The sequence below is a fragment of the Anopheles funestus genome, chromosome 3RL (assembly GCF_943734845.2).
Source record: "Anopheles funestus chromosome 3RL, idAnoFuneDA-416_04, whole genome shotgun sequence".
Classification (NCBI taxonomy): Eukaryota; Metazoa; Arthropoda; class Insecta; order Diptera; family Culicidae; genus Anopheles; species Anopheles funestus.
In genome coordinates, this window is record NC_064599.1 from 12138360 (window position 1) to 12166140 (window position 27781).

The 27781-nt window shown below is 42.8% G+C and overlaps 3 protein-coding genes across 5 annotated transcripts; 2 read left to right on the forward strand and 1 right to left on the reverse strand.

Moving 5' to 3' along the window:
* LOC125771439 (E3 ubiquitin-protein ligase AMFR-like) lies at positions 1–27776 on the forward strand. Of its 3 annotated transcripts, none has more exons than XM_049442069.1 (11): positions 1–446; positions 943–1540; positions 12297–12987; positions 16162–16254; positions 17635–17718; positions 17904–17984; positions 21434–21589; positions 24849–24939; positions 25022–25367; positions 25436–26263; positions 26336–27776. In XM_049442069.1, the coding sequence occupies exons 3-11, from the start codon at positions 12460–12462 to the stop codon at positions 26598–26600; spliced, it is 2472 nt and encodes an 823-aa protein (XP_049298026.1). In that variant the 5' UTR covers positions 1–446; positions 943–1540; positions 12297–12459; the 3' UTR covers positions 26601–27776. The 3 variants fall into 3 exon arrangements, with proteins under 3 accessions (XP_049298026.1, XP_049298025.1, XP_049298024.1); XM_049442068.1 differs by having other exon boundaries at positions 1–253; XM_049442067.1 differs by having other exon boundaries at positions 1–243.
* Positions 6940–8901, forward strand: LOC125771489 (uncharacterized). Its single transcript, XM_049442170.1, has 3 exons — positions 6940–7090; positions 7155–7575; positions 7658–8901. Exons 1-3 carry the CDS (start codon positions 6961–6963, stop codon positions 7992–7994), a joined length of 888 nt encoding a protein of 295 aa, XP_049298127.1. The 5' UTR covers positions 6940–6960; the 3' UTR covers positions 7995–8901.
* LOC125771475 (uncharacterized) lies at positions 9304–10915 on the reverse strand. The gene is made up of 2 exons (XM_049442139.1): positions 10507–10915; positions 9304–10438 (listed from the first exon to the last, which is right to left on the reverse strand). The coding sequence occupies exons 1-2, from the start codon at positions 10721–10723 to the stop codon at positions 9402–9404; spliced, it is 1254 nt and encodes a 417-aa protein (XP_049298096.1). The 5' UTR covers positions 10724–10915; the 3' UTR covers positions 9304–9401.
* Positions 27777–27781: the final 5 nt, after the last annotated feature.

Consider the following 27781-nt stretch of genomic DNA (forward strand, 5'->3'; position numbering starts at 1 on the left):
AATGTGAACACTTCAGATACCGTTACCTTTTCGTTCGCAACACTCGCGCATTGTTGTGATTGTTTTCCGCGGAACAGTTCGCAACGCGCGATATACTTTTCCTCGGTCGTGGTACACCCGGCTCTGTGCGTTTTCTGTTGCACTGCGAATAAAGTGAAGAAGTTTTCGGTGGCGTGCAGTAGGGAACGTATTTACACAGGTTGGCGTAATCGTACAGCAGCTGCTTTTGCTGCTGCGTCGGAAGTGAGTATAGGTGTGCAATGCTCTTGAGCAGTTCGTGTCGATGTGTGCTGGTAGGCAGTCAGATGATCTTTATTTGTTGCCTTCAAGAGCACCAAGCAGCGTAATCATCTCGACAGTGGAAGATTAGGGAATAAAACTGGTGTGGGTGCGTTTCCGATACATTCTTTCACCTGCATTCGACGGACAAGTCGATTGGGCAGGAGGTAAAAGACGTTGTTCCTTCACCGTAAGGATAAGCTATTTTCCATCGGTGCAAATGTCTCCCTCGTAAGCTGACGTAGAGCCGCAAAAGTGTAGTATTTGCGGCAGCATAATCTCTTCGTGCGGTTCTATTTCTGTTCGAGGACAAATCGCCTTTTCATTGTTTTGTTTCAATCGTTCGTTTCATCTCGCTTCATCTATCGTGGTAACGTGTAGTGGGTAAGCGTGTGTGTGTGTGTGTGTACGTGTGATTTGATATCGATTGTGTTTGTTAAAAATCGCGATATAAAAAGAAAACGCATCGCGCAAAAAGAAGAAAAGCATGAATGAAACGGAATGGGCTATTGTGTGGGTGGTGCAACAAAATCTGGTTCAATGTAAAAGTCGATCGATGTCGATAAAAGTGTCACTCGCATCAGAAGGATGTGGAAAGAGTTAAATCTGTGCAAAAAGTGTGTGTTCCGTTGCATTCATTTCTTAATCTCTCTTCAATTGCAGCTTCACGTCTTTTGGCGTACCTGTATGTGTGTGTAAGTGTGTGTGTTTGTTTTGCTGCTAGTGTTAGTCGCCGACTTACAACCGGGGCAGATGAAAATGGGTGCATCATTGTGTCATCAACAACGCAAACCACAGCTACTCCGGTGCGCAGTGCAGTGAAAGTTAGAATTGATAGCAAGAAGAAAACGCAACATCAAAAAGTGTTGTTGAAACATCTCCCATAACGGGTTGAAGTACAAAACGCAATAAAGCCTTACCGGGTTCTCATCAAAACGGTACAAGAAAAAAGGAGCAGTTTACTGTACAAAACGGTGAAAAACAGCGTCGAGATTCGGTGAACGTTGGTTTAGTTTTTGTTTTTTGGTTGCTATTTTTATTCCCCCAACAACACACATTACGGCATCAAAGTACGCCGGTGAGAAAGTGTGTGAGTGTGTGCTTGATCGTGTAAAAGTAGGTTATTCCGTCGTCGAAGCTGATTAAAGCAAAGAAGCCGGAACATCGATTGTTGTGATTAGTTCGATTTGCACCTGTCTCGTCCTGTTATTGATCTGGGCAAAGTGATTTCATCACAGACTGCTGGATGGTCTTGCTAGAGGTAGGTAGTAACAGCTGCAGTGAAAGCAAATTCTTATCATCCATCGCTGTTGACCGTAATTGATTAGTGGGTGGTTGCGAGTTGGTGTTGATTGTATGAAAGTCTCTAAGGTCTTGGCACGGTTACGGTCCGGTTATGTTTAGATTAGCATCTGAGTAAGCTGATGACAATTTAAGTAACTGTCAGATAAAGTGTTGTCTTCAAAATTTAAGCTCTGAGTGGTCTAGATTCTCAATACAGTAGAACGTCGATTATCCGGCGGGCGGATTAACCGTGTGTAAGTGTTTATTTTGTTTTGGTACCTGCGATTCATTCAGCTCGAGCTGTCAAATTTGAACGTAGTACGGCCCACGATTCAACCGTACTGGCACGCTTTCGAAGGTGATGGCACGCCATTCGAAGCAGACGGCATGCGGTTCAAGGCAGATGGCACGATATTCGAACGTAGCTGGAAAGAAGTGTAAATGTCCTTGATATTTAAGGGACTATTATCCGTGGAAATCGATTAACCGGCATCAGTCCTGTTCCGAGCACCCCCCCGATAATCGACGTTCTACTGTCCTTCAGTAATAGTGCACATTTTCCGAATTGCATAATTCCATTCCATCATCAAACTATTTGCTAAAAAGATTAACATTGAAATACCCAACAGACCTTTTAAACTTTTTTTTTTCCTTCAGAAGAACATGTACAGTAAAAGAAGTAAAACCGATAAGAAAGGAGTAATAATTTACTTTTCCACATTTCTTGCTTCCTGTACAAGGAAGTATGCGACAAATATTTGCAACAATGTCCATACGCCAATGTGACTGTTTCACATTTTAGCACATTCGTTCTCCGTCTTCAATTGCAGTCGGCCCTTTCCCTAGTGGGCCGGTGGAAAAACGTTTCCGGAACACATTTCAAGCCCCTTCACCACACTGGCGACTGTTTCCAAACGGCTCCTCTTAACGTTGTTTCGCGCAAGAAATGCTGAAGACCACCGTGTGTTGTTTATGCGCAACAAACGATCGTGTTCTTATCAACGTGGTTCCCTGGTTGGGGGGGGGGGGGGACGGATGATAAGAAGTGTTGTTTACACGTTGTGCGGTTAGCTGAGTCAATGGGGACACAAACACTTGCCGATTGGAGTGTGGAGGAGTTTCTAATTGACCTGAGTTGGTTTATCTTATCTCGCTTAGAAGGTGTTTAAGGGCACTTGGAAGAGCGTTGGTGTATGGTGGAAAAGATTGCGTTTAACGACCCATGACGAGGCTAGAATGCCGTTCGATTGTTTGGTCCAAAACTGTGTAGAAAAGGTCATCAAAAGATGGTAGCGCAGCCTGGAAATCGGTTTGGTGCAAACGTGTACATAAAGACAACCTTTCCTTCTCAATGCTAAAAACCGGTTGGCATACGAAGGGCTACGCAATTATCTGCCCTTTTGCCCGCTTGGTCTGGTGATGCATTCATCGCCTTAAGACGCCAACCCCGGAAGAAAGTCAAGCCACTCAAGGGCCCCGCGTGTTACGTGATCATGCTACAAGGCGCCTTCCTTTTCTCCATCTCCCCCACCGCAAAAACAACAACCAGCGGGATTAAGAAAACGTATTTTAATTTGTCCCTTTTCTAGAGTGTTTGCAACAACTGCAAGTGTGTGTATGTACCTACCCAATTGTGTGGGGTGATTTTTCAAATAAACCAATTGAACATTATGTTTCGACACTTTTCGCTTCGAATTGTGTCACGTTGACACACTACAGTTTTATAATGATTGCTATTACACCCCTCAGTCGATTGTTTTACTATAAACCCTCACGACAAAAAAACATCATCTTCAGAGGTTCTGTTTGTGTTTTGTTTTCAATTGTTTGGTTTTTGTTTCGGTCCCTTTCTCCCAGTGGCACGCGTGTGCGAGCGTGCGGAAAATGCGAACTTTACCAGATCAAAACGGTGGATTATGGTGTGTGTGTGTGATCACAATTATGTCACAAGTTTGTTTGCTGGAGTCTTAAGCCAATGTGCCACCAGACAGACAGGAGTTGAATCGCGTTTACGAATCACTGAACCTGACCTTCAGTTTTCTTTAGTGAGCAAAAAGGCTTTTTTTGGTAGTTTGCGAAGAGATAATCGTGTTGTTTGTATATTTGTTTATGAGGCGTTGAATTTAATTTCGAACGTTGTCGAGTTATCCGTGGAATTCGGAAATGATACTCCCGCAGGAGGTTTGACATAAACAAATGGAAAACATAATGACAGCAAAAATTCCATTTTGCACTAATGTTTGTAAACAAAAAAGTTGCTTATTATCCGTGCTATTCACTTATCCGACAAGTGTCAAATACCGATCCGTCCCAAGCACGGATAATCCGCGTTCCATTGTATAGTCATTTCCGACATAAAAACAAGCCTGATCTTGGGTTCAAATCTCGACTGAACCGTGCTCTGTAAATTTATTATTACTGTTCAAAACGTTCTACGTCCTATTTTTTCTATTGTTTTGTGACTTTTTTTAAGCACATGTAATTTTAATGATTTTAAATAAAAAAAAATCACCTTAAAATATGTTATTATTGTGTGTTTCCACACGACGGCAGGTGTCTTAACGCTATCTATCCCGTGCATTGTTTGCTTTCTCCCTTTTGGTGGTGGGCCCTGGTAAAGCGGAAAAATTATGCGCAATTTTTGCGCTGCTTACCACTAGCTCACGACACAGATGAGCTAAATTTAGTTAGCGCAACAACAACAGCTGGTAGCAAGAGGAGAATGCGCACGGAAAGCGGTTTTTTTATTTTTCAGTCAAATTTCATTCACCTCTGCGATCGCACAAGATCGGCACACGATGGGAAGAGAAAACCCTCTACAGGGAAAAAAAAGTTTCGAATATTTTTGTATTTGATTTGAGTGAGATGAAAACTCGACTAAAGATGCCCTTTGCTTTGTTCTAACGTCGTTTTGTGAAATCGAAAAATACAGAAATTTCATTCTCATTCCACACTTGATGTAAACGTTTTTTTGCCCACGTGTTATTTTTTTGTAAAACGTGGATCAACATTAGCTTGGCTTTAGGTAAGGAAAATAGAGAGAGAGAGAGTAAAAAACTGCATTGAAGTTAGTAATTAGCACGTTCTAGTATTAAATCGAATGGACCCACGGATTGGACTGTACCGTTGGGTTTTGTTTATAAAATCAATATCGAAACACGACGACAGCTAATGGGTTTTCGAAACGGGTAAACGTAAACCATCACGTTTTGGATACCGATTTACTGCTGCATGCAACAACCTTCCCTTTTGGCAACGTGTTTAATGGGAGGGATGATACTGTCCATTAGTGATGGGTAAATTATAAATTTTGCCGGAGTCGGATCGATACGACTCCGCCGCCACCTGGAGTCTCATTCGGAATCGATCGGAATCGACCGGACTCGTTCGGACTCGTTTGGACTCGGAATCGATCGGACTCGATCGGACTCGATCGGACTCGATCGGACTCGATTGGAATCGACCGGACTCGATCGGACTCGTTTGGACTCGGAATCGATCGGACTCGATCAGACTCGACCGGACTCGATCGGACTCGATCGGACTCGATTGGAATCGACCGGACTCGATCGGACTCGTTTGGACTCGGAATCGATCGGACTCGATCAGACTCGACCGGACTCGATCGGAATCGAACGGACTCGATCGGAATCGGTTGGACTCGATCGGTCTCGACCGGAATCGATCGGACTCGATTGGAATCGATCGGACTCGTTTGGACTCGGACTCGATTGGACTCGATTGGACTCGATCGGACTCGATCGGACTCGATCGGACTCGATCGGACTCGATCGGACTCGATCGGACTCGATTGGAATCGACCGGACTCATTTGGACTCGGAATCAACCGGACTCGATCGGAATCAACCAGACCCGTCCGGACTCGGAATCGATCGGACTCGATCGGTCTCGACCGGAATCGATCGGACTCGGTCGGACTCGATCGGACTCGATCGGACTCGATCGGACTCGATCGGACTCGATTGGAATCGACCGGACTCGATCGGACTCGGTCGGACTGGATCGGACTCGATCGGACTCGATTGGAATCGACCGGACTCGATCGGACTCGTTTGGACTCGGAATCGATCGGGCTCGATCGGAATCAACCGGACCCGTCCGGACTCCGAATCGATCGGACTCGATCGGTCTCGACCGGAATCGATCGGACTCGACCGGACTCGATTGGAATCGACCGGATTCATTCGGACTCTGAATCGATCGGACTCGATCGGAATCGACCGGACTAGCCGGAGTCAATTTAGTTTATTAGTCGGATTCGGAATCAATTTTTCATACGCGGAGTCGGAGTGGATTCACGATTCCACTCCGGATTACCCATCACTACTATCCATACGAGGCCGGGACGAGACCAATATCCAACGAAACGAAACAAACCGCCCCCATCGACGTAGTAGTACGGAATGAGCTTGCGTGTGCGTATGTTGTTCGAAAATATTTACTTTGTAATCGATGGAATCCGTTTCGATGATTGTGGTGTCGCGATAATAAGGGGATTTGTTTTTTTTTGCCGGTCAACAAGGTTATTTTTCTAGAATTACATAGCAAAAAGGCTTCTAATCTTCCGGTATTTACGTGCGCATTGTGCGTATTTGTTTAACAATTTATGTCGCTGTATAGACGTTATCTCTCCTAATGCTAACCATTACTATGGGTTGTTGGTGTCGGTGATAAGCTGTGAGTAAATTAATTAAGACGCAGAAAGTCAGTATGAAGTTTACGAAGGTAAAAAAAATAAAAACTGTTATCTTGGTTAATTTCTTCTCGAAATGATCTCATTGCGAAGGATATTTATAAACAAAGACGCTCAGTTAGTGTGAGCAATTTCTAGAGACTTTATTTGGTTGATATCTCATAAGGTGCTGGGCAACGAGCGCTGACAAAAAGATGACAAATTTTTCAAGTGACAAAAACAGCTTGTCAACTGCAAAAAATAGTTTTTTTCGTGGCCGTGCACTCATTTGTACACTTTGTCAAAACATAGCAACCTATGATTGACAAAATCTTCATCATCTTCAACGTACACGAAAATTCATCGCGATGGAAGCACCCAAATAACAATTGACAGCTATCTTGTAGGCACGAGGGGTACAAAAATACAGGAGCATGCTGCGGGGGGTTGTGGTGATTTCAAGGCATGCGGTTGATGTGTCGAGAGAAAGAGATGGAAGATGAATAGACAGAGTGAGAATGATGATTATCAAAGTTGACACAGAAAAATTACAGACACCATCAAAAACGCGCCAAAAAATTCAAACGTGCTGCACGCAAATTTTGCTAGAGTCGAAAAATTAAACATCAATTGTCTTCTGAGTTTATCCTACGCGTTTTCAAAACACAACAGTGCTGTGATTCGTAGTTTTTTCGGTGTAAATCATGAAAAACGTGAAAAGAGTGAAGAAATCCGGTATGGTCAACAAGTTGGGCAAAGCATTGTGGGCACATTATGAACGGCAATGTGGTGATGAGCATCAAGGTGAACCAAGCATACAGCAAAATACTCCAGGTATTTGTTATTATGTAACTAATGTAACTAATCATGAAAGTAATTAATGAATATTGTTTCATAGCTTCAGTAACACAGCCCCCTTCTTATGTTGAAGAGTACCTCGAAGATATGCCGGATGAAGGTGAAATGTTTTTAGAGGAAGAACTCTTAAGCAACGTCGATGATGTAGACGAGGATGTGGATTTCCTAGATCTACCACAAATGAATGACGATGAGCAGCATGAGGATGAAAATGGGTTTATCGAAGATGAGTCAAATCTGTTTGTTAGAAAACTGCGAATTTGGGCTCTATCACATAGAGTAACCCATGTGGCTTTAAAGGAATTATTGTTAATATTGTCGGATATTGATGGTCTGCATATCCCACAAGATCCAAGGACATTATTAAAGACGCCAAAGGCGGTAGGAAAAGAGATTACGACAGTTTCGGGAGGAGAGATGTGGTACCAGGGAATCGAAAAATCTTTAAAGCATCATTTTCGGTAAGTATCCCATGTTGTTGGGGGTATTCTTTGCTATTTTTTCCATTATCTACAAATATATAAACGATATGTTTCATTTTAGATCTATTACCCCTTCCGTTGATGTGTTCGTTATTAATCTCTTCGTGGACGGCCTTCCTTTACATAACAGTTCTCCCACCGAATTTTGGCCAATTATGATGCAGCTTTACGAACAGCCGGAAGTTCCTATCTTAACGTTAGGAATATATTGCGGATCGTCGAAACCACACAATGTGGAGGACTACCTACGGCCTCTAGTAGTTGATTTGAACCACGCAATAGAAGAAGGAATTGTGATCAACCGAAAGAAGATCAACATATGTTTAAGAGCATTTATTGCTGATACCCCGGCACGAACATTCATAAAAGGTATTTATAAAAGTATATATTTTTTGTGAAATGCTTACAACCGTTTTGTTGATATTTCAGGAGTAGCAGCTCACAACGGTTATCAAGGCTGTACAAAATGCAAAATTGCGGGAAGATATTGCAAAGCAGGACGAAAGATTATTTTCGAAGGAGTAGCTGCCGAGCGGACGGATGCTGAATTTAGAGGTGGAAATTACATCATAGGGCATCAAAAAAAATTGACACCACTTTTAGACGTAAAAGGATTAGATGTAGTTAAACAAATTTTAGTGGCAGACGAATTGCATATAATCCATTTAGGAATAATACGAAAATTATTGAAAGGCTACACAGTAGGAGCTTTATCTCCGTTTGAAAAATGGAATCATGAAGAAATTTCAGAATTTTCAAAAACTTTGGTTAGTATAGAGTTACCAGCTGAAATTCATCGAGTTGTTAGACCGCTGCAACATGTAGCATATTGGAAGGGTACCGAGTACCGCACTTTTTTAAACCATATTGGAATACCGTTTCTTAAAGGACGAATTAATGATGCAGCTTACCATCATTTCAAACTTTTTTATGTAGCTATTACTTTATTTTCAAGTCAACATTTTGCTAGCTACTGGAAACACGCGGGTAAATTATTAGAAAAATTTGTAGTTGATTATAGCGATGTTTACGATAGAAAGTACTTGACTAGCAATGTTCATAATTTATTGCACATTGAAGCAGATGTAACAATGTTCGGGGCCCTTCCAACGATTTCGTCTTATCCTTTTGAAAACAGGTTGCAATTCATAAAAAAATTGATTAGAACGGGGCACAGGACTTTGAGTCAGGTTATTTGCAGGTTAACTGAGCTGAACCAAGTCGAAAATGAAATGAGTAAAGACAGATCAGAATATCCACACTTAAAATACAAAAAAAATGAAGTAATTTTGCAAGTAAAACCAAATTTCGTATCAAGGACAGGAAATAGGAATGGTTTTTTTTTAACAATCGAAAATGATGTCTTTAAATATAGCACAGCATTCATTGAAAACGGTACAATTATTATAGAAGGATACAAATTGCTAATTAAGCAATCGTCATTTTCCTATCCTTTAAGCGCCGATGTTATTTATAATTTTGATTTCAAAATAACAGATGTAGCAGTTGAGACGGAAAAGGTAGCGTTAAACGATGTTAAGTGTAAGTTGGTAGCAGTTTCTTTGGATAGAGGAAAAACGTATCATTTAAGCCCACTCTTACACACACTGATAGTATAGGTGATAGTAAGAGGGAAGGATGTGAATTTATACTAATGTGATCAAATCAAATCGACTAATGTAATAAATCAAATCGAAACGATGGCATTATTGTTAGTTCAATTCTTTATTTAAGTTCATTTAATACAAGTAATCCAAAAATACGGCTTGGCCGTTCCTTATGAAAAAAATAAAGGTAATCAACAATTAGTCTTCATATTCTATGTCTAAATTTTCGCTGTCGCTATCTCTTGATGACACTACCGTGCATTGTACTCCTTTATCTTCGTGTTTTGGCCCACAGTTATACAACTTATTTACAAAAAAATTCTTAACATGTTCGTCCGTTAAATCGAGGAACTTCGTTCCTCCTACAAACTTGAACAAATGTAGCACATATGTGTATTGTGAAAGTTGTACTTTCTTCTGACGAATACCGCGTCCTGTCCAACTACATTTTCTCAAAAAATAGTTGTCAAATAACAAATCTAACACAATTTTTAATCTTTTGTCCACATCAGTTATGCAGCCTACTATTTTCCCTAGTTGTGTTATTGTGTGGCCCATAAACAACGTATCTTTTTCTAATCGACTGTTAAATTCAATAAGAGAAGATTCGTTCCATATTTTTTCAATGTAAAAGTTATGTGGCACAGTATGCTCTTTGGCACAAACGCTATTCATTATTATGCGGATTTCGGGAGTTATTTCTCGTAATGCTTCGCATATTACATCCAGCTTTCGCTCTATTCGATTAGCTTGGAGCGAAGAAATGGTCGCAGTATTGTTTAAGGAATTACTAGTAGGAGAACAAGGATTGGTCACGCATGCAACTTTTTTTTGTGGAGGATCAAAACTAAGCGATGTTGAAGATCTTTTTTGTGACTTCTTTGATGCTATGGATTTTTGGATAAGACGTGGAGAATTAAGTAAAGAGTTTTGATCAAATATAGGAGTAGGGGAGCATGATGATGGTACTGTATGTTTTCCTGATTGCAATTTTGTTGGCGTTACCGTCACTGGCGTGACCGGCAGTGTTCGAGTTGGAAGGGAGTGTGAGGATGATGATGGTCCTGTATGCTTTCCTAACTGCAATTTTGATGGAATCCCTGGCATCACCGGCAATTTTTGAATTGGTCTGGAATCTATCAAGGAAGCTTTTTCACTATTGAACAGCGGAGGAGGAGATGTTGATGCAATAGGTAACCGGTCCGTCGATTTATTTTGCGACTCCCTTATTGTATCTATAATGAAATGAACGAAGACTGTCATCTCTAAATAAAGCGACTTTTACACACGGCAGAGCGTATACCTAGAATAGCCGTGAGCCATGAGCGCTGCTCAAACACAACGAGGTACGTACCCATGAATCTAATAATAATCTTCCACTTTACTCCAGAAATCAGCGTGAAAAAAGAATCACCGAACGCCGAACGAAACCGGATAAGGAACAACGAGAGGCTGAACCCGAACGAACGATAGAAAAAGAAAGACAAAAGAAACAGCGCAAGCAAGAAAAGCACACACATGTTTTTTTTGCGCGCAACAAATCTATAACAAAAAAGGTAGCATCACGAAGGTACCCATGACACTTCTAATTCGTGACGTCACAACATTGTTATGCGACCTGACCAAAACGATATTCTAACCATAGCTGTCCAATTCCCTCCACCAGCTGAAATGGAGGAATGGTGAATTTGATTTTGTGGTGAAAATGTCACTTGGGCAGTTTTACAGTAATTGAGGCTTTAAATTAATTAATTAAGTTGGTCTGTGTCCTTGCAGGGATGAAATACAGTTAATTCAACAAATGAACACACCGCAATGGTCAGCAATTCACGATATACGAACATCAAAATTTTGTCAACTTTTTGTCACCATTCTTATCAACATTTTTCGTGGATTTTCCACAAAATAAAATTTTGTCAAAAGCTCAACAAAGTGACAAAAGCTCCGTTTTGACAAATTTTTCACCGTTTTGTCAGCGCTCGTTGCCCAGCACCTATAGACGTAAAATTAATTCAACACCAAAGTAAGCAAACAAATTTATCTCCCTTCAATCAGTTTCAAGTTTTCAATCAAAAAAGGAATAAATTAATCTTACTTAATGAACGAACCGAACGCCTGTAAAGCAAATGGCACTTAAAATCGCTAAGGACCTGTTGTCCAGCTGATTATTAGACGATGTACGATAAGTCAAAATCAAAATTGGTCCCATTTAACAGCTAAAGGAACTCCACCCTTCCTTCCACATTAGCTTCGCGAGAAGGTCGAGGTTAAAAATTGTCATAAATAAAGGATGGAACGTATTGTTTTTTTTTCGGACACCTTTCTGCACTTTCACATTTCGTTTCTAGCAGCGTGTGCTAAAAATGCTGACCTTCACTAACAGATTGATTTTATTATACCCAAAATAAAAGCTCATAAAAAACGTCCGACTGAGGGGCATAGTTTTGGTTCAGTGTGGGAAAAAGGAATTTCTTTCGCGACATTAAATAAAGAAAGAAGAAAAAAAGGTTTGACCTCAATACATCACAGTAAGAAAGTGGTCGCAAAAGGCCTAAATTTTTTTTCCTCCACAAAATCGCTATTCATAAATCACCACTTTTGCTTAGGGAAATTCTTGCCCTTCGATAGTTCGTTGTGTGCTTTGACATTTATGATAAATTATTATTAAAACAAACCTTCTTATCATTGTGTTGCGTTTTTTTTCCTTCGGTCTGACAATTCGCAAAACCGGTTGAATCGATCCACCAAATGCCATCCAAAAAAAAAAAAAAACGTCGAGAAGTGGAGATCGCCGTTAAACATTTGTCCTTGTGGCACCGGACGCGACCTTGTTTTTGGGCGAAAAGACGATTTATCAATGCGATTGTCAATCGCATCCCACATCGTCGCTGAATTCCAGCTGTCCTACTGTAGCAGTATCTAATAAATCAATCTCCACTATCCCTCGGGCGCCACCTGTCAATCAGTGTGCAGCGAATTTCTAGTGATTGGATGCTTATGCTTCTTAATGAACCGTATCCTTTTTCAACGAAACGAATTAAATGTTAGCGTTTTAGTAATGATGTTTTCTTTTTTTTTTTTGCTTATTTTTAGCTCCTAACCAACAAGGGCAAGACGACATTTAACCGGCGAGGTCTAAAAGAACGTATGTAAATGGACTGAAAAGGGAAGACCTTGTGCCCGTCTTATCGTAAAGAACAGATAAGACACCTTAAGAACACTAAACGTTACCCGATCTCAACGTATTAAAGAAAAAATGCCAGTTGCATTGAACGGTTCCGTGCCGTTGCCCTCGGTGCGCGTCTATACCAGCGTCACGGTGCTGCTGATGTCGGCCTGCCTCTACTACGCACTCATCATGACCAGCGATCCTAACTGGAGGCAACACACGAACATGACGAGCACGACGGGGACGGCCACTACGGCAGCAACGACCGCCACCACCACCACCAACACCCCTACCACCTCCCCGTCCGGTGGACCGGCCGGTGTGATAGACAGTGCGGTCAAGGGTGCCGGTGGTAAGCTGGAGGTCGGTGCCGGCACCGGCGCTTCTTTGCTGTCGGTGAAGGAAATGGACACGCTCGAGGAAAAAATTCTGGCCGCCGCTGACCTGTCCGATCTGCGCCAAATGCTGCGTGGAACCGATGGAACAGAGGAAGATCCGCACGTGGAAGAAGGTGATGACGAGCGGTGGTTGGTTGTGGGCAACGATACACGAACGCTCGGTGCGTACCTGAAGGATACGGTATCGTTTATGGCAACGGAACCATTCTGCATTTGGGTGAGTTAAAACTGATCGCCATATATTTGCGTACCACTGTTTTGCGTGCTGTATTTGTAGAGTATCGCGTTATCGGCGGACGTACGGACGCCGCACAGCAACAAGAGCACACTGCACTGTGCAAGAATGACTTTGTTCTACGATGACACACAAACACACACGGCAAACGCACGCCAAACCATCTCCCGGGTACGGTTGGTGTGTTTAACTTTGGCATACAAGCAGACCTGAGCGAGGACCGCCCGAATCGGAATCCGATTTCCGCAATCACAATGGACAAACGAGTTTGCTTTTCGTTGTGTGTTTTGCGAAGGGGACTTTACAAAGTGCCAAGCAAAAAGTGAAGTAGTTTTTGTGACCTTGAAGCATGGGGGTAGGCCGTAAGAGGGGGAAGAGGAGTGCCCGTTTGGAGCTACGGAGAGTACATTTTCGAAGTCGGTGTCAAGCTTACGGCAGATATTCCACTCACTCGGGAGGTAGAAGAACAGCAAGATTTAGCCGGATGCTTCAGTTCTTTGGAGAACTCGATCGGATGGTTTTCGATTGTTGTGAAACGTTCCAAAAAGTACTGGAAAGAAGCAGAGTTGCAATCACGAAACTTCGCAACGTTGTCAGTGAAGGGGCCAACGTAGCAGAACCCTGGATTTAACTGTTGGCAATACATATAGCAGGAATTGTACGCTGTATATGCACGCGAGTAGCGACGAGTACTTAGGCCTTCTAATTGGATCATCGAAAGAACTTCCTGTAAAGCGACTTAACGTCACAGTAGTAGTATCGAAGGTTCGCATACAAAAAACAAGTAACGAAGATGTCACCGAAGAAGCTCTTTACAAGTGCTGAGGGTTAAATTACCATTTCACTGTCAAGTTCAACCAGTAACATCTTGGTGGGTGTCTCCAGAGAAAAACTGATGCAACCGTGCAAATGATCTCAAGGCCTCTGTAGTCTCGGCCGGTTTTGTTGTAAAACATTCCACCTGATCGTTTGAGCGCGAAAGCTCGGTCGTGACATTTTGGATTGCTGAAGGTTTATGCGTGTTTATCGTGGATTCTGTTTTCAACCCATTTCAATCACCAACAAAACCACAAACCTTTGAACAACTAACGGAGTGTAGTTAGGGTAATATTACAGTGGAACGCCGATTATCCGTGCTCTTGGCGACTTTGCCTTTGCCGGATAAGCGAATATCACGGATAATAAGCACAACTCTTTTTATTGATGAATATTAGTGTTTAGTGTTTAATAGGTGGACTGTTTTTTCTAAAGCGAGATGTTATTTTCCTCAGTTAGACGTTGCTATAAAAATTCGTTCTGTTTGGTCGAACTTTATCATTCCGTACTGAGGCTTTTATTCCTTGCCATCATCGGTTTTGCATTTCATATGTCAATTCATCTTTGGAACTGTCATTTCCGAGCTGCACGGATGATGCGGCAGTCGGATAATAGGTACCCGGATAATCGGCGCTCCACTGTATTTACAAGTAACTGAAATGGTCTTGCGAGGAGGAAGAAATCTTTTCCTGGATAACTTTAGAATCCGTTGTTTAAGCTCTCAACTCTGCCGATGTGTCATTACTTACCAGATTATTAGTCTCCGATAAGAGGAATAAATACAGCTTCCCAAATTAAGCTTGACTTGCCGCCTACTTTACGTACCGCTTTACGATTGTTCCACAATCGCATGTACGCCTTTGCATGTCCGACCGCAAAAAAAAACTGCTCAAACAATCCGTTGTTCTTATGTTGCGGTCAGATTTCACAATACAGCAACAGGCCTCAGCCTTGACACAGAGATCGACGCTGGGCAAACGATCAGGGCAACAGTGTGTTAGGGAGAACCGCAGGAATTTGGAGCTTATTTATCGCCCGACCGTGTCTGAATGTGAATTATTGTCTAGGCACGATGAAGGTGGAGCTTCAAACGGGTGGCGTTCGTTAGCTCACGCTGTACGTTCTTCCATTCCTGCCATTAGGCGAGTTTGGTGCGCCATCGCCGCTTTAGAGTGTGCTAGCGGACACCACGGGAGCATTCGAGTGTGTCTCGCGGTTCGGGTGTTTTTGGGTTGATTTGCTGTCCGCGTTGAATGACTAGTACCATTGGCCTTGATTTTTTTTATTGACTACAGCCTAGTGTCGATTCTGGAAGTTTAACGCACAATCTAGAGACGTTGTAGCGTTGTGAAGAGCCTCTTAATAATGGTTATATAGGTATGGTTAGCTCTAGAACCGTAGTCATGCTAAACGTTGTAAATGATATGAATACATATCTTCCATTTTTCGAAGAAGCGAAATGACTGAATTATTCATTTAAGGAAAGCTGCAATTACCGCCAAACAGACTCAATTATTTAAGCTGCGCAGAATTTCTTTACCGTTGAACGTAGAAGAGTGTTATGCTCTGGTACATCTCATCGCATAAAGGTTTCTATTTCCGCTTCAGCAAGTCCGTTACAGATCGTCCATCCGTATATATTCCCGGAGTTCATCGTCCGTTCGATACGCGCATCCGATGAGTGTTATGCAACTGGTCAAATTATTCATCCACATACAGGAGAACTGGATTCGATTCCCCTCGGGAGTGTGTTACGTGATGATCCGCTGTCAGTAAAGCACTACAGTGACCAAAACATCCGCCCTGTCGCTGATCCATTCGCCACAGCTGGACACGGTGGTATTCTTGTCCGCTCCTTCTTCGCCGAACATTTCACACCGATCGATATGGTGGACTTTGTAGGTCTACTGTATATCTTTCGTTTGGCTTCTTTTCGAAGGAGATTCCTTCCTTCCTGGTGAAAGGCAGGAGATAAATTGTGGAAAGCCGATCAATAAGAAAGGCAACATCAAATTAGCAAGCCTATAGCATCCACAATATACATATCTATACCTTCTTTTTTGGAGGGCTGAATTTGAAACTTTCGCAACTGCTTTCACTTTCGTGTTGACGTCGACTGTGAGCGGTGGAAGCTGTAAATGGCGACTTTGACTTTGTCCCTTACTGATATTGCTTATGCTTTAAACAATTTCAGTGCGCTTTACGCTACGGTACTTTATAACGTTGATTACGTTTAGCATATAATTGTTCTAATATTCTCTCCTTCTTGCGTTTCTCTTTCACGCTTTATCGACGCCATCGTCGGCACTGGATTGGAACCGGACCGGATCACTGCTGCAGACACTAATCAACACCGCGTACTGCTGCCTGATACTGCTCGGCAAATCGATACAGAAGTTCGTCTTCGGTGAGCTGCGGATATCCGAACAGCAGGTAAGCGCTCACTGTGCGGGGAGTTACGAGACACCTGTGGAAGGATGTTTGCTTACACACGCGACCGTGGATTGGTTCGCTAAGCGAGGAGGATAATTATGCGAATTATGATTCAGAGTGCAGGGACCGCTTGGTGGACTAGGAGGAGATGTATTTCTTTGCTATCAAACATGGGCAACTCTGCTTAGTTCTTCGCTAGGTTCGGTGAGCGGATACGGTGCACAATACCCTACCATTAGCCTAGATTAACCGTTCTTTTTTTAGCAGACATGATATAGAGAACAAACCACCAATGAAGGATAATGCAATCGGAGTTTAAATGATCTCCACCCAGAGATTTATGGAGGCGGGAGGGGTTTTGCGTTTTTTTTTCATCTAAAATTCTTAGACGTAAAGGTGAACATTCTTTGAGATTGACCTTGTGATGGAGTCAGGCTGGCACTTCATCAGTGTGACGGTGATTGACAAAGCACGGTAAATTGAAAACGATCGCTTTCGATTTGGGTATGTCGGCGCACGGCTTTCAATGGAGGCTTTAGGAAGTGGCAAGATACTTGAACTGGCGTTAACAGTTCTTATTTTATTTCGAACCAGAGTAAGTCCCCAGAATTAGTTCGAACGGAAATGAGAATTTCCATTTGGTAATCCGATCAAGATGTGATGACTAAACCAGTTGTTTTATCGCATGTGTATGTGCGTCAGATCAAAAACAGGATGAAGTATGGATCGGTTTTTAAAGGTTTGGATACGATTACGCCATCCACGTTAAAGTTTCTTCAAGATTAATGTGATGCAAGAATAGACTAATGGCTTTCCCAAACCGGGGATTTGGCATTCGAAAAGGTAGATCCTAAAACTGGAAAAGAAATGTATCAATCAATGTAGTTCATGCTGCTACTTTTAGTTGGAGTTCATTATAACTATAATTATTCCGTTATTTACGCAAGATTGCGTTTGATATGGTTTTCGAGTGTTTGCTTGATATTTATGTCCGGAATCTTAATTTGCTATCAATTTAAAGGTATAAAAGTTTGTTTGTTTGAATATCAAATGGCACTGGCGCTCCGGAGAGCGACTAACTGGTAACGGTGGCAAACTTCCCGTTTGGTGATCGTAAATGGGATTCGATTGCCTTTTTCGTAGTTTGTTTTAATGTCTCGTTCGTCTGACAGTGGAAGAGTTTGGGCCATTTTTGGAGGTGGGAGGATGAGTTTGTTTTTGTCGTTAACAACTTCGCTTTCATTGACAAAACGGGTGCCGTAAATTGAAAAAGAAGACGCTGTAGCGACGGTAACGATCGTTCAGTCTCTAGAGAATTCTTACTGTATGATTCATTTATTTATTTTCTTCGTATTTTTTTTTGTTTCTACCTTATTGCAGCACATGAAGGACAAATTTTGGAACTTCATCTTCTACAAGTTCATCTTTGTGTTTGGTGTTGTTAATGTGCAGTATTTGTACGAGGTAAGTACACAGACAAGCGACACGACAAGGAAGGGATCTTTTCAGTCGATAAGACGTATTACCGTAAACGTGTGGTACACCCTTAAGTCCCTGACATATGAACTTCATTAGGCCGTCGTCACCAGACGCAGTCATATTCAATTGCTAATTTAAACTCTATTTTCTCAACGCTTGTATCTCCCCAGGTCATACTGTGGGTATCGTGGTTCTCAGCACTCGGATTCCTGCACCTGCTGTCACAGCTCAGCAAAGATCGGTTCGAGTATGTAAGTATCTCCTAACGATTGTGGCAAAGGGTTAGACCGGAGAATAGACGAATGGTCCGAAACTTCAGCACAATATCGAATGACGCTTCGCGGTTTGCGTTTCACATTAATCACCTCCACAAAGCCCAACACTCAGCGGTGCCTTGTAAAGTGGTTGCGCGGGCGATAAGCATCACTTCCTAAATATTTGCTTTATAAGGGATGAATGCCACATTGGTTCCTACTTTTTTTTGGGTGGCTTTGGTGTTTCTCATAAACAAAAATAAGATTGTCATGTCGGAAGGAAATTAGCTATTTGTTTTTTTGACGATAAACAATCATGACATGTTTGGTATGCTCTGTCCGAACATATACTTCCTGAAACGACCTAAACGACGATGAAGGTTTTTGCTTACAGATTATATTGGAGATTAAATGAGATGATGAATTTTGGAGAGTTTCTTTGGAGCCGCTTAACGATTAGAAAGCGGTGCCCGGCCAGGTGTCGTCGTAATGGTGTAAAACCTACGCGGTACTTCAATTGCGCACGTTAAATAACGCTCACTTACCTATCAAGCAGAGCAGAGCGACGGTCCCCCAGACGTAATCACCGTGCAAGCAAAGTCCGCTGCAGGACCGGGACCCACGACGATACGCATCGGTCAGAAGAAAGTGCGAAGTGCGCAAAGTTGATCGAGTACTTGACTTGGCCGTAATACTTGGCGTCAGCGTTTCTGGAAGGATCGAAGCGTACTTTCGCGCAGCTGGGGAAGAGCGTATTACCAGTGTTAAGTAATCTTTTTTCTCGCCAACGTGGTCACGTTGATTGGGGACAGCTGGGCATGATGGTGGCTTTTTTTTTGTTGCTTAAGGAAATAAGTGGTTGCGTGTGTTTTTATCTCCGTCGCGCATACGGTACTGGAGTTTTGAAGTGGGGTTTTTTTTATGTATAACTTACACCGATATTGGTAATTTTTTATATCCTTTGCAGAAGCAGCACCTTTCCATGCAAAACCATATGAATGGCGGAGTGCACTTTCACTTTCTTCACGTACTTGAGTAAAGTGAGAAGATACCTAACGTGTCCTGTAGGTTGAAGTTATGGCCATAAAGCAGTAACTTTCTTTTTCAAGAAGAGATGTGGAACAGAGATTGTTAACAGTGTGGAACAATGCGTTTTGTTCAGTATCGCACGTAGTTGATGTAAACTAATAGCATACTAGGCACAATGTGCGCCATATGGTCATTAGAACTTAACTCATATGCGCTCCATCTACACCGCGACTCGATGACGTCCGAATCGTGTGAAACTAGGTGGTTTGCATCTTGCTACATTAGCATACAATGGTGCACAATTCCGTCCAGTCTTTAATTCCTTGACACTGCTTGACACAATGCTCGTAAGCGTTCGAAGCAATTTGGTCTAGTAAAGTGTGTAGCTATGCAGGCACAACGGTCTAAAATGGGATGGAAATGCCAACAAAAGAATGTTGGACCATGTAAAGTTAATCGTTTAATTTCTGTAAGGAATTGTTGGAAGTCGAATAAGCCGGGTGTTGATTAACACTGACGGATCTCACAAACCGTGACAAATGGCTGCTCGGGAACGTCGGAGGGTTTTTTGTGACGTACGTATGCTGATGCAAGAACGTTTTCTTACGCCTACCTGGAACGCATGGGAAATGGAATTATTTTTGTCTAATTGAATTTGATGAACGTCATTTATTTGATTGACGGAGTGTGTTGGTGTAGACACGAAGTGCGTGTATACCTTTCCGGTCGGTTCCAGAAACTTCCGTACGTGTCGCTGCACGGTGCTGTTTCCCTGTAGACCTTTTTTGGAAGTACTGGTGTCAATTACGGCGTGGTTCAGGTTTACTCGCCATAGCGGCAACCAATCGTCATCCAGCCTACATTCTAAATATAAACATTGAGCTTTACATGGTAAACCGAAGGACATTGAACTGTTTTGTTTTTGTTAGAAAATTTGTATCAAATTACTCATCATTCTACCAACAAAACACACAGGTGTGATACCATCAGTAGTGGGTAGCATCTCTCGTTGTTGTGAGTAATGATATTTTCCACTGCAATATCTTGTCGTAACCTGAATATGACCTGCTGTGTAAGAACCTTCGTGGTTAGAAAGGCGATTACAGGTGGATAGGGGGGTCTCCGAGAATAGCAAAATGAAGAACCTTCGCCTGGAGAATCGATCAACGATGATAGGAAAGGTTCTGCTGTGTGACATAACAAGCTCAATATCGAATTTGACATTGTTGGACCACTGAAGGTGGCGGTACTGGTAGTTACGGTGGGGCCATGACAGTGACTGGTCTCCAACGGCGAACATATATTGACTGTAAGGGGCGTTTTGTTGCATGGAGTGGCTTATCGATTAGAACCTAATACTTGTCCGGGGGAACGGTCGCACGCTGATGTGTATCTTCGTTGTTTAATCGCTCCACCGCGTACTTCGTCACCATTAGCCTTGGAACAAGGCTAGCGCGTTCTAAAGCGCACCTTAACGACGTCAACTTATCATCAAACGGTTCGTTGAAAGTGTTGTGCGGCTGAAGTAAGCTCGATTAATAATGAAGCAGCATTTATGATGCAGCTAATTTTGCATCGCACACAGGAGAGTGTTACGATCGGTAGATCACTGTCACCGATCTTTCGTACTAGAATATGTGTTGAGAATTATTGTAGACTTAGACTTTGAGGAGGGCATTAAAAGAAAACGAATGGAACTACGTGTGGAACATCAGCAGTGTATTGTATCCGATAAAGGAAGGATCAATTGGACGCTTTTGATAGGTTAAAGCAGGGTGAGGATTTTACGTACCGAACCACGACATGCGTATCTTAATCGAAGGCACTGTGACGTTACTGTAGCCACTCTAGACCGGTTTTGCAATAACTAACTAGTTTTCAAGCTCGAATTACGCAGCCATGGGAAGGGAAATCGTTTGCCTTTTTTGCTGCTACGAGTGGTGCTGTTCTGGCTGAATAAGGAAAGCGTATGAGCAGCGGGCAGTTCTTTGGTGAATTCTAGCCATAAAGCTGATAGGATTTCCAGTCACCCAGAACATGTGCGTGACCTATAGATGGCCATGTCTTCTCGTTCCATTCCGATGGTTAGCCTTTCGTTTCCGCTGTTTCGCTAGAATTTCTTGGCTGTGCTGCCGTAACAAGTATAGCGCTTCTGGGAGTACCACTCGGTACGACGTTTCCCTGGGAGTCGTTGCCCTTGTAAGTTGCACTTGAACATGAAGGCGATCTGTGAACCTTTCCCGTGTTCAAGACGTGATATTTTGTCCAGAGGACGATCTAGTTAGCGCAACCACGCAACGGGGAAGGCCATCCATCCATCGAAGTGTAAATCGTTGGCCTTTTACGGTCGGAAAGATCCAGTCTTGCAAAATATTAATTGTATCTTTGTTTTCATTTCTTTCTTTACTCCCTTTCAGCTGTCCTTTTCGCCGACGACTCCAGGATGGTCACACTTCCGGTTGATCTCACTGCTCGTCGCTATCCTCACACTGTCCGGACTGATGGTGATGATCTCGATCGGTGTCGGTGTATTCTTCGGAGGCTTCAATACATTCGCGTTTATGGCGGCTGAGGTGAGTTAATGGTGGCGAACTTCATTACCAGCACCTTGAATCAGGATGTAAAACCTTTTCCCTGAGACGTCTCCCGAGAATGGTTTATGGCGAAGATGTTGAAGGCTGGTCGGGTCGACCGGACAGTACAGGTTACTGGGTTACTGGAGCACTGCTGACAAAGAATGGTGTGCATGTCGCGCACGCTGTCAGGGTGACTTGTATATTTGCACGCGGAAGTTTTATGACTGGGAGGGAAGCTGTACTGTAAGAAACCTTCAAGACAAGACGTCTTCCAGACAAACAACATACATCATGCACAGACGAGGTTGAATATGATGTAGATATTATGCATTCACACCTTGTCGCAAGACTCACCTGAACGCTTCTCATGACCCCATTGGAAGGCCGGCTTTTGCTGAAGTTATCGATCACGATCAACCCTTTCTTATACATAAAGAGGACGAGACGAACTCACCCAAAGTGTGTTTGAGGATGAACGATAAGATTAGAATCGGGTTTCGGATTTCTTTTCCCATAACCACTCCAAGTTTATTCACTTCAGAACCTTGAAGGGTTAGTTGAGTTGTGTAAAATTGTACATTTTTGGATGTCTATTTTAACATTTGTGTACAATTATATATTTTTTCTTTAATAACACATCTGCTATAAGTGATACATTTGAAGAGGTTCCCATGAAATGGAAGAAACCGCTCTTTATGCTTCTCACCCTTAATGGAGTTGGCCATCATTCACTGCAGGGGTGACGTTGACAATGCAATATTCGCTCAGTTTGTGCAAAAATTATGCATTCAAGATTTGGTTTTTGGTTTCATTTTTCCACCGGCTTGCAGTCTTTTGATTTGTGGCGTCTGCCGTAAGTCTGCCCGTACGTACGTTGTGAGAAACACTTGACAGAAAGCAGAAAGACACATACCAATACGTTGGGATGGCCTTGAACGCGAATGGTGTATTTGCTGAGGTGCGCTAATTGAAGGCCCTTTTCAATGTGACACTGTATGGAATTGAAAAGGCAAAATAGAAAAAAAAGCTAAGCTATCCTCGGAACCTCTTCGTCTAAGGGTGTAGGAATTGACCAAAACATGGTCCAAAGTGATAGTTCCTCGACCTCCTGGTATAGAAGAGACCGAGCAAGCAGAAGGGAGGGCAACGAATTCGTCAGGCATAATATTTAACAAAGCTGGCACACTTCATTGTCCAACACTGGTCCAACAATTCCCATGGGCCAAAGGGTAACTAGCCACACATCGCCAAACCGCACAACCGAGGACGTGTATACGCGTCTTACGGTGGTTAAGTTGACGCATTACATTCGATTATCCACGAATCAAATTGTTCAATTTATTCCGATTGCGCGTGGTGCGGTTTGTTTGTTGCGCTGGCTCAACCTAACCCGACGGATGTCGCATGAATCACGATGATACGATCGTGACACGGCGGAGGAGTTGACCGGCTCGTCTAAAACGAGGTCCTTTCGAGGGCACCGCCACCACATCATGATCGACAAGCGATCGAGCCTGTGAAAGGTTGCCATTGCGCGGTAATCTAAAAATAGCTCAAGTTCTCTACAGTTGTCTGCCTTCGGAATGGATATCATGCCTTCGTCATTGCACCGTCTGCTCCAGTATGCAATTAGAACGCGAGGCCTAAAGGTTAGAAACGAATGAAAATTCTATATAGCTCTCGGTCAAACGGAACGGGGTATGGCTAAGCGCGCCTGTTTATTACCTTGCTTTGCGAGTTTTAAATCTTTTTTTTTGCAAGAATGAAAACGAAATCACCCCCTACAGGGGGAAGGTTGCATATTGATGCGTGTTGTAAAGGAAAGGTAACGCTTGTCCAAATGCATATGGATTAGTTTAGAAGCCTAATGAATCAATCGTTTAAGCACGATTCTTAACGAACTATTTGTTATTGTTAGTTTAATGCATTTCGCTACACGCAATGGCGATTTAAATTTAATTTAAAATGAACTTATCAAGTTCAAACTATTAGTTAACCTGCATTTTTTGGCGGCTACAGTGTTAAAATAATGTATCACAAACATTATAATTCATTCACCGGATATTAAATTTAATGTACTTTCTAAAGTTAGCGATTCGTGTTGTTCCGACCGGTTGAGTTTATTGTACGATCAGTTCTTAAGCGCCACTTTCGGAGCAAATGATCGATGAAACTATAAAGCGAACATTGAATTAGCTGGTAATGTTTTTACCTAACCTGTACTGCATTACTCATCCGGTTAGCACAGTGTGAGTTACCTCCCGCGCTAGGGTTTTTTGCACTGATTGCCCTTCCGACGATCGAATCCGGACCGCTTCCACGCTTGTTTGCGCTCACGTGTCTGTCATCGGATGCACCCCTTTTTTTGCCCTATAACACACCCGGTTGCATACCGACCGGGGCACATATTGCAATGTCGTGGAACACGTAGGTTTGAAAAAAAAAAATCTTCTCACGCGACACCAAACAGAATCGACGCTTTTCTTCACCGCGTATTGTCTGGTGCGCGGCAACACGTTTTTGTGTGCGTGTTTTTTTTTTCTCCACAGCTTTCAATATCGAGCGTGTGATGTGCAAGGCCTTCGTGCGGTACCAAACTGCAAGAAACAATGAGCTTCCAACAGCGTGTCCACCTACAACATTGCCGGCCGTTTCGTTCCGTAAAAAGTGAAACGATTGGTTGGGCCAGTCAGCATTTTGCGATATCGATGGATCGGATGACAATAAACGTGTACACACGGTGGTTGTAGCAATTGCGTAGTGCCTTTTGCGCTGTCGTGCTTTTGGGTTACCTTATGACGAATTGGCTTTAACGTTGTCACGCGTATACAGCACAATAGTCTAATTGTGTCGTAAAAGTACGCAAATGTGAACGATGATTAGTTTGTTTACGTTCGATAGGGGTTAAGTTTCAATGTCAGAACAACCATTTGGGTTTGTTTGGAAGGGTGGGAATGTTTTTTTTGTGTTGTTAGCTATAAAGAACCATAGTTTTTATTTATTAAATACAAATATGGCTGGTCTGGCTACAGAAATGATTTCGGAAGACAGGTACAAGTGAACTCCCAGTTGAGTGTACGCTAGGAAACGTCCGGTGTCATTTTTATGACATGACTAGAAACTAACAAAACGTTATGAAACAGATGATTTTGTTAACTCACCTAAGAGATTCTTTAGGCTTGAGGTATTGAACATTTTTCCTTTTCAATGTGTTTTATAATAATCGGTTTATTTCTTCCTTCTTATTTTGTTTCAGTGCATCTTGTTGGGTATACGCACGCTGCACGTATTGATACGGTACGGCATGTTTTTGCACGATATGCGTCAGGGTGGTATCGCGAATGAATGTAAGATAGTGTACAGATCTTTACATCCCCCCCGTTCTCAATTCTTGAGTATATTAATGATTGTCTTTCCTTCTACTTGTAGCCATCTCGTGGGATAAACGTGGCCCAGTAGCCTACTACATTGAGCTGTCGTTCGAAGTTGCGGCCTTGATCGTGGAACTGGTACATTATCTGCACATGATGCTGTGGAGCAATATCTTCCTGTCGATGGCTAGTTTGGTAATACTGATGCAACTGCGCTACCTGCTGAACGAAATCCAGCGCAAGATCAAGAAGCATCGTAACTATCTGTGGGTGTTGAACCACATGGAGAAGAGCTACCCTTTGGCAACGAGCGACGATCTAAAGCAGAACTCGGACAACTGTGCCATCTGCTGGGAGAAGATGGAAACAGCACGAAAGCTACCATGCGCCCATCTATTCCACAAGTATGAAAGATGAAATCACCAATTGTGGATTGCGACTTACAAATTTTGTTGTTGTTGTGTAATTTTAGCTCCTGCCTACAGTCCTGGCTGGAACAGGACACTTCCTGTCCAACGTGTCGTCTTGGGCTTAGCGTACATCAAAACGGTGGCCCACGGGGCAGTCCACTGATACCGGATGACATCCGTATCGATGATCAGGACGGCGCGGTCGGAGGAGGTGGTGGTCGCACGGCCAACAATCATTTCTTCCACTTTAATGGCTCACGCTACGTGTCCTGGTTGCCGAACTTTTCCGTCGAGGTGACACACATTAACAATATGCTGCGTCCGTCGGAAACGCTGCCGATCGCGGCAGCCGCTGTTGGTAATCATACCTCGCAGGTGCGCAACATGGCGCGTCACGTGCAGGAGATGTTCCCACGGTATCCGCTGTCGGTGCTGATTGGTGATCTGCAGATTTCACGCTCGATCGAGGTAACGATCGATAACATTCTCGAGGGACGCCTGCAAGTTCCGGCGAACACTCCCGAAGACGACGACGAGGAGACTTTAGGGGTGGGAAGTAGTGTTGGGGATGCCGGCTCTATGAGCATGACTAGTACGATCGATGAGGACAACGATGATGATGAATTGTCGGGTGAGCTGTCGCATCGATCACTACCAAACTCATCGTCAGGATCGTCTTTATCGTCACTGTCCTCACCACCCGGATACGAGGTGGAACGTGGCACTAATATTTTCGGCAGCTACGATACTCTCCTGCGCGATGACACCATAGAAGAAACTACACCGTCAACGACCATCCCGCTCGGGGATCGGTTTTCCAAAAGTCCCGAAGAGCGAGAAAAGATTCTACAGCGCCGGAAGGAGCAACTACTCGCACTGGCTCGAAGAAGGTATCGGAAAAATGACATACAGTGATAAATTAAAGCAATTGGTACTACAAACCTTTCGCTTTCTACTTTTAGATACTTGGAGAAGAATAAATCCGAGCTAAATCATCAAGCGTCCACATCTACGAGCGGGTGTTCGTCTTCCTCCAGCAGTGTTAGGCATCGAAACAAAAGCTGTATGGAAACGACTACTAGGGAAAATCCCAGTAGCAGCGGAAGCAGTTTGTCTACGCTAAACCCGTCCTTATCATCTAGCCATCACCAGCCGCGGCTTTCTACGGAACAGCAGAAGCAGGATCAGGTACAGCAGCAGGAACAACATTCGGATAGCAGTTTTTAAACCTTACCCGAACCAATCCATCCATCCATCAAATCGTACCGAAAGGAGTGATAAAGAGACAACAATGTTCAGTTGTGACCAACACAAATATCTCCCTGGAGGGTGTAATGTGTATGGGATGTGTGCGGGACTGCCGCTACTCATCACATAGAAGAAAAAAAACATCCAGGAGATGAGAAAATTGAAAAGAACTGTTCCTTGTGGCGGCGGTGCTGTGAAGTTTTAAGTATGCATTATTATTTTTTTATACCCTAATTAGACGATTTTCTCGCGCATCATATCTTTTAGCTTAAATCTATCATGAGTAATTTAGTTCGCTAGTTTGAGTTTTCGTCAGTCGTGTACTCTACGATCTGTTTTTTGCAAGTCAGACAGGATGCAAGCAAAATTTTTTACAAAATTAAGGAAAAACATATAGATCGGCATGCAGATCATGTGTCATCTCGGACTAATGTAGTACCGACTATTTTATTTCGTTTATTGACAAAAAGAGAAGGGGAAAGGAGTTGATATTTAGCCAAACTAAAATAGAACAAAAAATCATCAATGATGAGCTTAGATAATTCGCCAAAAGAAGCAGAAAAGAAGGTGATTTAGTGCCGCTGATAAAAGAGAGAAAAGATAACGCCATGGACTTTTACCTCCAGCAGAATTTTCCCAGCTGCTTGCAGAAGAAAATGCGCGGTGTGTAAGCAGGTGTAGAAAACAAATGAACCTAAAAAAAACACAGTTGTGATGATATTTATTTTCTAGGAACAAACAAACAAACCAATCAATCGATTTAGACAAAAAAGAAGTGACAAACAAATCATTCTAGTAGGGGCGCGCAGGTGGCTTCTTTTCGCATCGATACGGCCATGTGCGCCGTGTTTGGAACGTTCTCCAAACTGGAAAGGTTTTTTCTCCGCACGGTACGGATTGTTTGTTGCGCGTTGATGCAACGTTCTGTCGATTGTGAGTGTGGTGTATTGTAGTAGCGTGTGGAACAAACGGTTAAATAAATCGAATGATTGATACGAAGAAGGATTTCGTGTGCTGTCCAGCATCCGATCCGATCGGTATGCATGTGCAGAAATGGGCAGTAGTCAAAAATTTGCAAGTAAAATCAACACTTAGCAACTAAAACTGGAAAACAGAAACCGAAACGAATAATAACTAAAAGCAAATAATAAAGTACTGTT

Coding starts and splice junctions, on each gene's coding strand:
- LOC125771475 (XM_049442139.1), bottom strand. CDS start 10,723: ATGTGTGTGCTTTTCTTGCTTGCGCTGTTTCTTTTGTCTTTCTTTTTC. Junction 10,439..10,506: donor ATGGCTCACGGCTATTCTAG/GTATACGCTCTG, acceptor ATTTCATTATAG/ATACAATAAGGGAGTCGCAA.
- LOC125771439 (XM_049442069.1), top strand. CDS start 12,460: ATGCCAGTTGCATTGAACGGTTCCGTGCCGTTGCCCTCGGTGCGCGTC. Junction 16,255..17,634: donor TGCGGATATCCGAACAGCAG/GTAAGCGCTCAC, acceptor ACCTTATTGCAG/CACATGAAGGACAAATTTTG. Junction 24,940..25,021: donor GGGTGGTATCGCGAATGAAT/GTAAGATAGTGT, acceptor TTCTACTTGTAG/CCATCTCGTGGGATAAACGT.
- LOC125771489 (XM_049442170.1), top strand. CDS start 6,961: ATGAAAAACGTGAAAAGAGTGAAGAAATCCGGTATGGTCAACAAGTTG. Junction 7,091..7,154: donor CATACAGCAAAATACTCCAG/GTATTTGTTATT, acceptor ATTGTTTCATAG/CTTCAGTAACACAGCCCCCT. Junction 7,576..7,657: donor TCTTTAAAGCATCATTTTCG/GTAAGTATCCCA, acceptor GTTTCATTTTAG/ATCTATTACCCCTTCCGTTG.